Here is a 14,555-nt window from a genome sequence, read left to right as displayed (position 1 = left end):
TGTAGAGGTTTATTCCCTCTCTGATCTAAGTCTCACGCTTACACTTCTGGCTCAAGCCCCTCATCCCAGAATGTCAAACTGTCTGCAACTATCTATCTGGCTCATCCTTTCATCAAACTTATACCCGCATCAAAGTTATTCCCTAAAAACAGGCTCAAACGTTCAAGCCTTTCTTGTTACTTATTAATTCTGAGATTGTCATTAATAAATTCATTGGTCATTCAAGAAAAACATCTTAACTCAGAAGATGGTGAGAATGTGGAACTGGGCCAAGGTATGCTTCAAGGGAAGGTGGGTAAGCCCCACAAGAGGGAGAAAGGATTCAAAAACGATGTTCTCTTTTTAATTTTGTTTTACTAACAATGAAACTGTTTCCACAGCCCCCTACTGCACCTCACACCAAAGTGAACGGTTACAGCCTCATCTTCCAACCAGCACTGAATCAAACCAGCTTCACTCTGGTTTTACGCAACAAATCCATGTACCAGACTGCCATCTCACTGGCACCATACAACATCTCCATTATCGCCTTTAACAGAGCAGGAACCTCATGCATGGAATCTATCTTCATTCCTGCTGCACCACCTGAAGGTACAAACCAGTTGGGGGCCTGAGGTGTGATGAATACCTCACAGGGGCTCAGGAGTCAATGCGACTTGTTAACTGTACAGTGAAAACATATTGTAATTCAAGATACCTTCCAGGAACTGCATACACTGTCCCTTGCTCAGCTGGTCTCAAAGCTTGGTTGCATTTTAACAGTGAGGACCATGCAAAGAGGTGACAGAGATCAAGATAGATTAAGCATGTAGGCAGCAATGTGACAGGAAATAAATATGAAGAACTCTGAGTTATTCACTGTGATGATATAATTAAAATAGTCAACATTTCGTATTAAACTATGAAGTGTGAAATTTAGGTACAGACAATAATTAAGAAAGCAATTAGTATGCTGACCGTTATTATCAACAATACTTGGGGACTGGGAAAAAAGAACAAAGACGTTTTGCTGCAATTGTACATGGTTTTGGAGACACCATTCCTTGAATACTGTGTGGAATCTTAGTATGCATATCTACAATGGAATGAAGGACCTGGGGATGAGGAGGGCTATCCCTATGATCACAGACTGAGCAAATTAGGTCTATACGCTCGGGCGAAAGAAGAATAGATCGCATTGCAACATACAAGATTCTGAAGGGGGTTGATATGTTCTCTTGAATGGCCTGGCCCTAATTCTTAGGCTATGCTCCCTTTTCTAGAATCTTCAACTCTGGAAATAGTGCATCTTTACCCTAACTTTCCCTGTTAATATCCTAAAGACCTCGATTAGATCCCTCATTAACCTTTTAAATTCTAAAAAATAGAGGCCCGATTTGTCCAATCTCTCCTCATAACGTAATCCTTGAAGTCCAGGTATTATCCTGGTAAACTTGTGTTGAACTCCCTCCAGCACCAAAATATCCTTCCTAAGATGTGGTGCCCAGATCTGCTCATAGTTCTTCAAGTGAGGTCTAATTAGGGTTTTGTATAACTGCAACATAATATCTGTGTTATCATACTGCAGCTCTTTAGATGTGAAGCTCAGCATTGTATGAGCCAGTTTCTGCACCTGTTAATGGCATTTTAAAGAGCTATGAGTCACTCATTATATTTAACACTGTGCTTTCTAAATCAAATACCCCATCTATCCTCTTCCAGTCCAATTCGATAACCTCATACTTGCTTATAGTAAAATGCACCTGCCACAGTTTTGTCCATTCACCTAATCTATCAATTTCCTGCTGTTGTCTGCAATTTGCTGCCTAGTTTAGTGTCATCAGCAAATTTGGTTATTTGATGTTTTGCGCCATTATTTAAGTGTTTAATGAATATTGTGAATAACTGAGACACTGACACAGATCTTTGTGGGACACCACTCGTCATGTCCTGCCAACTTGAGTACTTACCCATTATTCCAAGTCTGTCTTTCCTACCACTCAACCAATTTTCTTTTCTTGTCAGTAATTTGCCTTCAATTCCATGGGCGCCCACCTTAGCTAAAAATCTCTCATGTAACTCTTTCCCAGAAACCTTCTGGAAGTCCATATAAACAACATTCGTAAACTTATCTGTGTCCACCTTTGTCACCTCTTCAAAAAAACTCCATGTGGTTTGTCAGGCATGTCATACCTTTATGAATCCATGCTAAGTTTCCCTGATTAACTGGCATTTTTTGAGCTCATCAATCACCCTATTCTTGGTTATAGACACCAGTAATTTCCCCATCACAGATGTCAGGCTAACTGGTCTATAATTCCCTGGCTTCCCTCTGTCACCCTTCTTTAAGAGCTGAGTAATATAAACAAATTTTCAATCCAGAGGGACAGTGCCTGAATCCAGGGAACTCTGAAAGATTATGATTAGGTTATCTGCAACGTGCTGTCCGACTCTCCTAACGCCCATGGATGGAGACCATCAGGTCCTGGGGATTCATCACTCTTCAGTTCCATTAATTTCCCCATTATTAATGATTTACTTAAGCTAATTTTATTTAGATTCTGTCCATGGTCCTCTGTTAATTTCTTTGGGACTTCCAGCAGGGTATCCTCCTTTTCTGCTGTAAATACTGAAATAAAATAGTCATTCAGCATGACCCTGACCTATCACCTCCATCCCCACACCCACTCACCTATTGTACTCTATGCTACTTTCTCCCCACCCCCACCTCCTCTCATTTATCTCTGCACTCTGCAGGCACTCTGCCTGTAGTCTTGATGAAGGGCTTTTGCCCAAAATGTCGATTTTCCTGCTCCTCAGATGCTGCCTGACCTGCTGTGCTTTTCCAGCACCACTCTAATCTAGACTCTGGTTTCCAGCATCTGCAGTTCTTGTTTTTACCTAATCATTCAGCATGTCTGCCATTTCCCTCCAGCCATTGACGATATCCCCACTGTCAGCCTTCAGTGGGCCAACAGTGTTCCTAACCAGCTCTTTTCCCTTTACATAACTATCAAGTCACTTCTTAGTCTCTATTATGTCCCTTTCAAGTTTTCTTTCATAATCCTTTTTAGACACACTTATAAGCCGCTTTGTGGCCCTTTGTTGGTCTTTGATTTTGTTCCATTCTATGGGATCTGTAATACTCTTTGTGTTTTTATGAGCTCTTTCTTTTAATTTTATGCTGTACCTTACCTCCTTAGATGTCTATGGCTATTTTCTTTTGTGAGGTGAAGTTTTTCCTTCTCATGGATACTAACTGCTTCTGAATGGCAATAAATGTTTCTTTGAACACTCTCCTCTGTTCCTCAGTTGTTTTATTTATTGGCAGAGCTTCCCCAGTTTACTGTGAACAGTCTCTATCTCATTCCATTAAAGTCTAAAACCCAAAATCCTAGTGCCTGATATGAACACGATTAAAATAAATTGATGTTTGGCTCCAGGGATTCGAGGATATGGGGAGCAGATGGAAAAGTGAAGGCAATACCAATGAATCAGCCAGATTCACATCAAATGGCAGAACAGGCTTGTGGGCTGAATGCCCTCCTCCTGCTCCTAATTGTTACCTTCTCTTTAGGAACTGATGCCAAGTAACTTGGAGCAGGAGAGGGAGGTGGCTGAATGGACATCTGTTATCGATACTCCAAAAGGACTGATTCTTGTGGGTGACTGAAATGTTCGATTAAACTTCTACTTAAATATCAAATTAAAACTCAAAGACACTGTAAAATCTCTCAGGGACTCCACAAAGGGATTTGAAAGTTTCTGACCAGCTCAGACTGTTTGGTATTGCTGCTCATTATCTTCGTTAACTCCTGTTTGCACAGAAACACCATTCCTGAATGTCACAGTCATCAATAACCAGACCTTGAAAGCCTCATGGACTCATCACGAAGCCAAGTTCTACTGTATTGTCCTGGAGCTGGTAAAAGTGAGAATTCTCAGTAACTCCTGTCAACCCCGAAGGGAACTGAAAATTAAGAGCAAAACAGGTCAGCAAGCAGCAGAGAAAATTTGCATCTTCACTGCCATTATCCACATGTATTATCCATACATTATCCACATGTACTATCCATACATCTTACACCCTCCCAGTCTACCTCTTTCCAACATTATGACATAACCATCAATTCACTGTTTTCTTTCATTTATGGGCGATGGACATTAGCAGCAAGCAAACCAATCTAAACCAAAATCAAAACAAAATCTAACCATGTGCTGTCCCTGTCCAGGGAGTATCTGATGGAGACAATGTAGAGAAAGCTTTACTCTGTACCTAACCACGTGCTGTCCCTGTCCTGGGAATGTTTGATGGGACAACGTAGAAAGAGTTTTACTCTGTATCTAACCCTGTGCTATCCATATCCTGGGAGTGTTTGATTGGACAGTGTGAAGGGAAACGATATATTGTTCATAAATTTAAATATCCTGAGCATCCAGTCTCCCAAAGACATTCTCTGCACCTTGTGTAACTTAGTGTCTTGTTTGACATGAGCCACCTCCTGTTGTTGATCATCTCACTCCTTGACCATATCCTTCCAGTCCTCTCCCAACTGTATTTATCTAAATTATTATCAAGTATTTCACTCATGATCTTATTGTGAATGGAGTTTATGTATGATTCTGAGACAGGGATGCTTACTTAAGGTTGAGGCAGCATGGATCAGACAGGGCTTTAGAGGGTTATAAGGTAGCCAGGAAGGAACTGAAGAATGCACTTTAGGAGCGCTAGAAGCTGGGGGGGAGGGGGCTTGGAAAAGCTTCAGAGCGGGTAAAGTTAAGGAAAACCCTCAGGCGTTCTACATTTATGTGAGGAGAAGAGGATGGCCAGAGTGAGGGTACGGCCAATCAGGGATAGTGGAGGGAACCTGCGCCTGGAGTCGGAGTATCCTTAATGAATACTTTGCTTCAGTATTCACTACTGAGAGGGACCTTGACGTTTCTGAGGACAGTGTGAAACAGACTGATATGCTCGAACAGGTTGATGTTAAGAAGGAGAATGTGTTGAAAATTTTGAAAAAACATAAGATATATAAATCCCCTGGGCCAGACGGGATATGCCCAAGGTTACTACAGGAAGTGAGGGAAGAGATTGCTGTGCCTTTGGCGACGATCTCTTTGTCCTCACTGTCCACTGGAGTAGTGCCAGATGATTGAAGGGTGGCAAATGTTATTCCCTTGTTCAAGAAAGGGAATAGGGATAATCCTGGGAATGACAGACCAGTCAGTCTTAAGTTAGTGGTGGGCAAAGTATTGGAAAGGATTCTGAGAGACAGGATTTATGATTACTTGGAAAACCATAGTTTGATTAGAGATAGTCAACATGGTTTTGTGAGGGGCAGGTCATGCCTCACAAACCTTATTGAATTTTTTGAGGATGTGACAAAACACATTGATGAATATAAAGCAGTGAATGTGCTGTATATGGATTTTAGCAAGACATTTGATAAAGTTCCCCACAGTAGGCTCATTTAGAAAGTAAGGACACTTAGAATACAGAGAAATTTGTCTGTCTGGATACAGAATTGGCTGGTCCATAGAAGACAGAGGGTGGTAGTAGATGGAAAGTATTCAGCCTGGAGCTTGGTGACCAGTGGTGTTCTGCAGGGATCGATTCTGGGACCTCTGCTCTTTGTGATTTTTATAAATGACTTGGATGAGGAAGTGGAAGGGTGGGTTCGTAAGTTTGCTGATGACATGAAGTTTGATGGAGTTGTGGATAGTGTGGGGAGGGCTGTTGTAAGTTGCAACGGGACATTGACAGGATGCAGAGCTGGGCTGAGAAGTAGCAGATGGAGTTCAACCTGGAAAAGTGTGAAGTGATTCATTTTGAAAGGTTGAATTTGAATGCAGAATACAGGGTTAAAGGCAGGACTCTTGGCAGTGTGGAGAAACAGAGGGATCTTGGAGTCCATGTCCAAAGATCCCTCAAAGTTGCCACCCAGGTTGATAGAGTTGTTAAGAAGGGATATGGTTGTTGGCTTTCATTAGCAGAGGGATTGAGTTTATGAGCCATGAGGTTATGCTGCAGCTAACCATCCTGGTGAGACCACACTTGGAATATTGTGTTCAATTCTGGTCCCCTCATTTTGGGAAGGATGTGGAAGCTTCAGTGAGTGTGCAGAGGAGATTTACCACGCTGCTGCCTGGACAGGAGGGAATGTCTTATGGAGAAAGGTTGAGGGAATGAGGGCTTTTCTCATTGGATCAAAGAAGGATGAGAGGTGATTGGATAGAGGTGTACAAGATGATGAGAGGCATCGATAGAGTGGATAGCCAGAGACTTTGTACCAGGGCGGAAAAGGCTATCATGAGGGGGCATAATTTTAAGGTGATTGGAGGAAGGTTTAGGGGAAATGTCAAAGGTAGGTTCTTTACACAGAGAATGGTGGGTGTGTGGAATGCACTGCCAGCGGTGAGAGTAGAATCAAATACATTTGGGTCAAAGAGTGTGGCACTGGAAAAGCACAGCAGGTCAAGCAGCATTCAAAGAGCAGGAGAATCGACGTTTTGGGCATAAGCCCTTCATCAGGAATGAGGTTGGTGGGCCGGGGGGTTGAGAGATAAATGGGACGGGGTATTGAGTATAAGAGTTGGCAGGTCATGTTAAAATTGTACAAGACATTGGTTCGGCCACATTTAGAATACTGTGTACAGTTCTGGTCGCCACATTACCAAAAGGATGTGGATGCTTTGGAGAGGGTACAGAGAAGGTTTACGAGGATGTTGCCTGGTATGGAAGGTGCTGGTTATGAAGAGAGGTTGAGTAGGTTAGGATTGTTTTCATTAGAAAAAAGGAGATTGATGGGGAACCTGATTGAAGTTTACAAAATCATGAAGGGTAGAGACAGGGTGGATAGGGACAAACTTTTTCCCAGGGTGAAGGATCCAATAAGAGGTCACGCTTTCAAGGTGAGAGGTGAAAAGTTTAAGGGGGATACATGCAGCAAGTACTTTACACAGGAGGCGGTACGTGCCTGGAATGAGTTGCCAGCAGAGGTGATAGAGGCAGGCACGGGAGATTCGTTTAAGATGCATCTGGACAGATGGATGAGTAGGTGGGGAGCAGAGGGATACAAATAGGGATACAGATGCTTAGGAATTGGACAATAGGTTTCAACAGTGGATTTGGATCGGCTCAGACTTGGAGGGCCGAAGGCCTGTTCCTGGGCTGTAAATCTTCTTTGTTCTATGGGCAGGGGGTGGGGCTGGCGGGGAGATGGCTGAGAGTGCAATAGGTAGGTAGAGGGGGTGGGGTTAATGGTGATAAGTGGGAGAGGAGTATGGAGTGGATAGGTGGGAAGGAAGATGGACAGGTAAGACAGTTCAAGAGGGCGGTGCTGAGTTGGAAGGTTGGGACTGGGATAAGGTGAGGGGAAGGGAAATGAGGAAGCTGGTGAAATCCCCATTGATCCCGTGAGGTTGGAGGGTCCCAAGGTGGAAGATGAGGTGGCGAGTGGTAAGGGTTTGGTAATGGAGAAGGCGCAGGTCCTTGGGGGAGTGGGAGGGGGAGTTAAAGTATTCAGTCAAAGGGCGGTGGGGTTGGTTAGTTTGGGTGTCCCAGAGATGTTCTCTGAAACAATCTGCAAGTTGGCGTCCTGCCTTTCCAATGTAGAGGAGACCAAATTGGGTGCAACGGATACAGTAGATGATGTGTGTGGGAGTACAGGTAAATATCGGATGTGGGACCTTGGACGGAGGTGAGGGGGGAGGTATGGGTGCAGGGTTTGCAATTCTTCTGGTGGCAGGGGAAGGTGCCAGGAGGGGAGGGTGGGTTGTTGGAGGGCGTGGACCTGACAAGGGAGGTCGTGGAGGGACTCCGAAATACATCCCTGGTGATGGGGAAATGGTGGAGGATGATGCGGTGTATCCGGAGGGTGGTGGGGTGGAAGCAACACAGAGCCCTCCACTCCTTCTGCCCCAACCCCAACTAGCAGACAAGGTGGTGGGGCACAGAGGGAGGAGCTGTTGTTGTGGTCATTTGGCTCACCAACCTCTACATCACTGAAGCCTCTTCTGACTGCCCCCCCCACCTCCATCACCAAACCATCATCTCCCAGACCATCCACAATCTCATCACCACAGGGGATCTCCCACTCACAGCCTCCAACCTCAGTCTCGGAATCCCACACTGCCCAGTTCTACCTCCTACCGAAGATTCACAAATCTGACTGCCCTGTTCAGCCCATCGTCTCAGCCTGCTCCTGCCTCACCGAACTCATCTCTGCACACCTTGACACCATCCTATTCCCCCGGGTCCAGGAACTCTCCACATACGTTCGGGAAACCACCCACACACTCTACCTCCTCATGACTTTCATTTACCTGGCCCCACAACGCTTTATTTTCACCATGGACATCCACTCCCTATACACATCCATCCACCATACCAAGGCATCCAAGCCTTCCGTTTCTTCCTTTCCCGATGTCCCCACCAGTGTCTTTTCACTGACACCCTCATTCGTTTGGCTGACCTGGTCCTCACCCTCAACAATTTCTCCTTTAAATCCTCCCTCTTCCTCCAAACCAAAGGGGTAGCCATGGGCTACCTCATGGGCCCCAACTATGCCAGCTGGCACAACATCGAGGGCTTGAAGAACCTGTACAGTGCTGTACTGTTCTATGTTTTATGTTCCAATTGTCTTGTGTATCTAATGTTGAGTTATTTACAGGAATGTTCCAGAAGGTATTTGAGGGGCTGCAGCCACTGAGGTTTTACCGGGTCACCGTTCACACTAATGGCTTTCGGAAGAGAAAAGGCTGCCAAAGCGTGGGAGGCTATACCATTGGATCAGGCAGTGCTTGCACTCAGCAACTACGTAAGTTGTAACTTAAGTCATCAGCCCAAAGTCTTCCTAATGATGAAGATCATAATTTCAAAATCAATTTGACAAAGCTACTGAGAAAATGAGGTGGGCAAGCAGGAGTCTGGAACAACACAGCAAGCCAGGCAACATCAGGTGACTTCTCTACTTCCTGAAGCTACCTGGCTTGCTGTGTTCTTCCAGCCTCCTGCATGTCTATCCAAGATCAATTGGGCAAAGCTGCTGAGAAAACAAGAGGTTGTTTCTCTCACTAACCATTGTGAAGATCTTTCCAAGATCTCTGTTAGAGAGAGGGTTCTGGTTCTCTGTAGCTCCCAGCAGTCCAGGATATAAAAGGCTGAAGAAATATCATGTCAAACTCGAATTGTCAACTCTGTTTCTCTTCCACAGATGTTGTCAGACTTGCTAACTTTCTGTTTCTTAACTTTAGGATATCAATGTGTTGACATTGATTCTGTGTCAGGGTCAGCCCCTACCTAACACAGGGAATGGATCTCAAACAGTCAGACGGGAAGTCTTGAGAACTGATTGCAAAAGAGGCCAGCGTTAACAGATCCAGTGCAACTATAAACCCTGGTGCCAGAAATATGTTTCTCACTGTTACTGAAATAAACTCCACAGGGGTTGGTATCCTGTTACCAAGTCACCCTTTACTTACACATTAGATTAGATTAGATTACAGTGTGGAAACAGGCCCTTCGGCCCAACAAGTCCACACCGCTCCGCCGAAGCGCAACCCACCCATACCCCTACATTTACCCCTTACCTAACACTATGGGCAATTTAGCATGGCCAATTCACCTGACCTGCACATCTTAGGACTGTGGGAGGAAACCGGAGCACCCGGAGGAAACCCACGCAGACACGGGGAGAATGTGCAAACTCCACACAGTCAGTCGCCTGAGGCGGGAATTGAACCCAGGTCTCTGGCGCTGTGAGGCAGCAGTGATAACCACTGTGCCACTGTGCCGCCCACATGTAGAGACCCTGACACTGATCCAGCTCCCTCAGAGCCACTTGCAGAGTTAACAGAACCTCTGACTCTCCTGTTTACATCTGTCAGCCAGAGCTCCCTGATTGGACCAAGTTAATATTGTATGAGGTCCACCTGGCTGACCTTGTTATTATCACAATTACTTGCTGACAAACATAGCTGAGGTACCAATAAACAGGATAGAGCTGTCAGAACCTTACCTCTGGCCATATGCTTATTACTGGGTCACAAGATTTGGGATTCAGGCATGATGGAACCCTGGAGTCTTCTGTGTTTGATTAACTTTGTGTCAGTTTCAAAGGAATCATTTCTGTCTGATGCAAAACCTGACCCCAGTCTATGCACTGAAACTGCTCTAGTCTGTTTCTTTGGGCTTTTTGTTGTCTAATTTCTTGGGTCTAATTGAATAACTCTTTCAAAGAGCCAGCATTGGGGAAATAGGCTGAATGGCTCCTTGTGCACTTTCTGATTCAATGATGTTGTTTATGTTTAGCACCAACCCATGGACCCCGCAAGGTCAATGTGACCAACATCAGGAAACACTCAGCGCTCCTTGAATGGAAGGAGATGCCTCTGGAACAGTGTCAGGGAAGCATGCAGAAATACCTCATCATCTACAGGGACCACTGGAACCACACACACAGTAAGAAAAGAGCATTTCCAAAACCTGTCTCACTGCCATGGCCATAGAAACACAGACCTAATTCCAATGCATAGTTCATAGCAACAATACCAGAGTACAGTTCCAGTTCCCAGTATATATTCCCTTCTGTTGTATATCAATGCAAGATTTTGTCACATATGTGTGAAATAGTGTGAGTTTGAGAGTGGGTGTGAGTGTATGAGTGTATATGAGTGTGAGTTGGTCAGTGTGCACAATCAGAAAAGAATGAGTACTGGAGAATCTTCAGTGACTAAAACTACAAGACCTGATGGCCTATGTCCTAGAGTTTTAAAGATATACTCCTGACTAGATTGTGCAAAGATCTGAATGGAATAGAAGTGGCAAATGTAACATCACAGTTCAAGAAAGGAGGAAAAGAGAAAACAAGAAGCTAACAATAGGTCAGTTCTCACAAGTCATCAAGAAAACGCTGAAATCTATTATTAGAAAATATGAACATTGCCTGGCAAAAAAATCAAATGAGTCAGATAGAGTTACCATGGTTTTACAGCAAAGAAATCATCTTCAACTAATTGAGTAGAGTTTCTTTTGAAGATGTAACAAGTGGGAGAGAAAAAGATAAACCACTAAATTTAATATACTTTGATTTCCAAAGGTATTTGATGCAGAGGAAAATGCAGAGGAGTTCATGGGTCTGGTAATAATATATATGCAGAAGACAGGGCATTGAAGACCAGGAGACCAGAAGAATCAAGTTTTGGGCAATCAATTTGAGCTGATTAAAGAGGAGTCATGTGAAGGTGTAAAGGTCATGGGTCACAAGTAGGAGAAATGATATTTTCAATTACCTGAGGACAGTGATGACAGAAGATGGGAATTGAAATGAGCAGTGGATTATTTTTAGTGAACAATTGGAAGAAATGCAATGGAGTGATAAATAGAAACAGATGGAAATACATATGTGCTCCATGGATGTTACCAGATGTGCTGAGTATTTGCAGCACTTTCAGTTTTTATTTCAGATTTCTAGCATCTGCCGTACTTTTGTTCTGAAGGAATATTGGTTAATAGGAAACTGGCAGGGATAACCTACAAGCCAACAGTGAAACTGACCCCGTTACATTGTGCAGAACCTTGGGCAACATCAAAAAGAGAGGAACAAAGACAGGAGCCTTATGAGCTGCAGATGCTGAGATGGACAAGTGGAGTAAAAGAAGGGACAAAATCAGGAGCGTGCACATCAAGGATTCAATGTAGAGTGTGGGCCCATTAGTAATCAATAAATCTCTCCCTTAATCATACTCAAAGGCTGAGCTTTCACATTACTGTGTGGTAGAGAATTGCAAATATTCATAATATGCAAGTAAAAGAAATGTTCTCCTCATCTCAGTCCTAAATGACATCCCAATTGTTTTTAAATGTGAACTCTAGTTCTGGACTCCCGAGCAGAAGTAACACCTTTGCAGCATCTACCTTGTCTATCCTTTAAGGCTTTTTTAAGAAGCTCTGATCACCTGAAACAGAGCATGGTGAGGTGAGTAACAGACACAGGACAGCCAAGATGAAGAATCAAAGGTAGGGAGAAGACCAGATGGAAGGGTGCCTCCATGAGAAAGTCAAACACAGTGAAACTAAAAGAATGGCCAAAAGGAGGAGATAGAGAATGGTGATCAGCCAATGACCCCCAACTTAAATGGGCGACGCTAAAAGAAGAGGAGTTGGGGTGATGTATTGGCATGGCTAATGAGTTGTTTAATGGATTGGAGCAAAGAATAAGAATGGATGGAGTGTTTTCAGGTTGGCAGGTTGTAGCTAGCAGAGTGCCCCAAGGATTTGAGGTCTCAAGTAGTTATAATCAATATTGATGACTCAGACAAAGGCACACAGAGTAATGTCTCTATATTGGTGGTGGTACAAGGTGGAAATGTAAGCTGTGAGGAAGACTTAAAGATAATGCATAGAGATTTGCTTAGGTTAACCAAGTGGTAGACGGAATATAATGAAGGCATGTGTCAGCTTATCCATTTTGATCATATATAGAGAAGCAGAATTTTTTTTAAATATTAGACTAGACTAGATTAGACTGGATGGGATTGAGGTTCACAAGGAGGAGGTGTTAGCAATTCTGGAAAGTGTGAAAATAGATAGGTTTCTTGGGGTGGATGGGATTTAACCTAGCATTCTCTGGGAAGCCAGGGAAGAGATTGCAGAGACTTTTGCTTTGATCTTTATGTCATCATTGTCTACAGAATAGTGCCAGAAGACTGGAGGATAGCAAATGTTGTCCCATTGTTCAAGAAGGGGAGTAGAGACAACCCTGGTAATTATAGACCAGTGAGCCTTACTTCAGTTGTGGGTAAAATGATGGAATAGGTTCTAAGAAATAGGATTTGTAATCATCTAGAGAGAATAAGTTGATTAGGGATAGTGAATATGGTTTTGTGAAGGGTAGGTCGTGCCTCACAAACCTTATTGAATTCTTTGAGATGGTGACCAAACAGGTGGATGAGGGTAAAGCAGTTGATGTGGTGTGTATGGATTTTAGTAAAGTGTTTGATATGGTTCCCCGTGGTAGGCTATTGCAGAAAGTACAGAGGCATGGGAGTGAGGGTGATTTAGCGGTTTGGATCAGAAATTGGCTAGCTGAAAGAAGATAGAAAGTGATGGTTGATGGGAAATGTTCATCCTGGAGTTCAGTTACCGCAAGGATCTGTTTTGGGTTCACCGCTATTTGTCATTTTTAAAAATGACTTCGATGAGGGCATAGAAGGACGGGTTAGTAAATTTGCAGATGACACTGCGCTGGAATGTTTTATGGTCTATGTTTTAAAGGGCATGAAATTTACAAATGCTGATGTTCAGAGAACCTATGGAATTCACTGCCACAGAAGGCTGTGGAGGCCAGGTCATTGAATATATTTAAGATTGAGATAGATAGGTTCTTGAGTATCAAGGGGGTCAAGGTTATGGGGAGAAAGTGGGAGATGGGATTGAGAAACTTAACAGCCATGATTGAATGGTGGAGTAGTAGGGAGATTGAAGAACTCAAAGGCTGGCAGATTTTGGAAAAATGCAGATGTAGCAGGGTGGTTGTTATGGGTGACTTCAACTTTCCCAATATTGACTGGAACCTTCCTGAGTACAGATGGTTTGGATGGAGCCATTTTTGTCAGGTGTGTTCAGGAGGGTTTCCTTACTCAGTATGTAGACATACCGACAAGGGGAGAGGCCATTTTGGATTTGGTGCTTGGCAATGAGCCAGGACAGGTGTCAGATCTCGCGACGGGAGAACACTTTGGTGACAGTGATCACAACTGCCTCACATTTACCATAGTCTTGGAGAGGGAAAGGAGCCATCACCAAGGGAAGATATTTAATTGGGGAAAAGGAAACTATGACACTATCAGACAGGAGTTGGGAAGTACAGATTGGGAGCAATTGTTCCACAGAAAGGGCACAGCAGACGTGTGGAGACTGTCTAAGGAGCAGTTGTTGCGAGTGATGCATGAATTTGTTCCTCTGAGACAGGTAAGAAAGGGTAAGATTAAGGAACCTTGGATGATGAGAACAGAGGAGCTTCTCGTCAAAAGGAAGAAGGCAGCTTACGTAAGATGGAGGAAGCAAGGATCTAGCACAGCTTCAGAGGATTATAGGCTTGCTAGAAAGGAGCTCAGAAATGGACTGAGGAGAGCAAGGAGGGGGCATGAGAAAGGCTTGGCAAAAAGGATTAGGGAGAACCCCAGGGTATTTTACTCATATGTGAGGAATAAGAGAATGATCAGGGAGAAGGTAGGGCCGGTCAGGGATAGTGTAGGGAACTTGTATGTGGAGTCTGAGAAGATAGGGGAAGCCTTGAATGAGTATTTTGCTTCAGTTTTCTCTAAGGAAAGGGCTGGAAATGTGTTGCTGGAAAAGCGCAGCAGGTCAGGCAGCATCCAGGGAACAGGAGAATCGACGTTTCGGGCATAAGCCCTTCTTCAGGAATGAGGAAAGTTTGTCCAGCAGGCTAAGATAAAAGGTAGGGAGGAGGGACTTGGGGGAGGGGCGTCGGAAATGTGATAGGTGGAAAGAACAAACCATTATCTCCCAGACCGTCCATAACCTCATCACCTCGGGGGATCTCCCATCCACC

The 14,555-nt window shown here is 44.0% G+C and overlaps 1 protein-coding gene across 1 annotated transcript in view; it reads left to right on the top strand.

The window, feature by feature from the left end:
* The first annotated feature begins 352 nt into the window (after positions 1-352).
* Positions 353-14,555, top strand: part of LOC122565067 — a 24,178-nt gene continuing 9,975 nt past the window's right edge. Inside the window, exons 1-4 of the mRNA XM_043720697.1 lie at positions 353-591; positions 3,807-3,971; positions 8,652-8,798; positions 10,292-10,441. Coding sequence (XP_043576632.1) covers positions 363-591; positions 3,807-3,971; positions 8,652-8,798; positions 10,292-10,441 — 691 coding nt within the window. The 5' untranslated portion in view covers positions 353-362. The remainder of the gene's footprint in view (positions 592-3,806; positions 3,972-8,651; positions 8,799-10,291; positions 10,442-14,555) is intronic.

Source organism: Chiloscyllium plagiosum, chromosome 31 (assembly GCF_004010195.1).
Source record: "Chiloscyllium plagiosum isolate BGI_BamShark_2017 chromosome 31, ASM401019v2, whole genome shotgun sequence".
In the NCBI taxonomy this organism is placed as follows: Eukaryota; Metazoa; Chordata; class Chondrichthyes; order Orectolobiformes; family Hemiscylliidae; genus Chiloscyllium; species Chiloscyllium plagiosum.
Note: the sequence above shows the minus strand (reverse complement) of the source record. Positions and strands in the feature narration are given on the sequence as shown.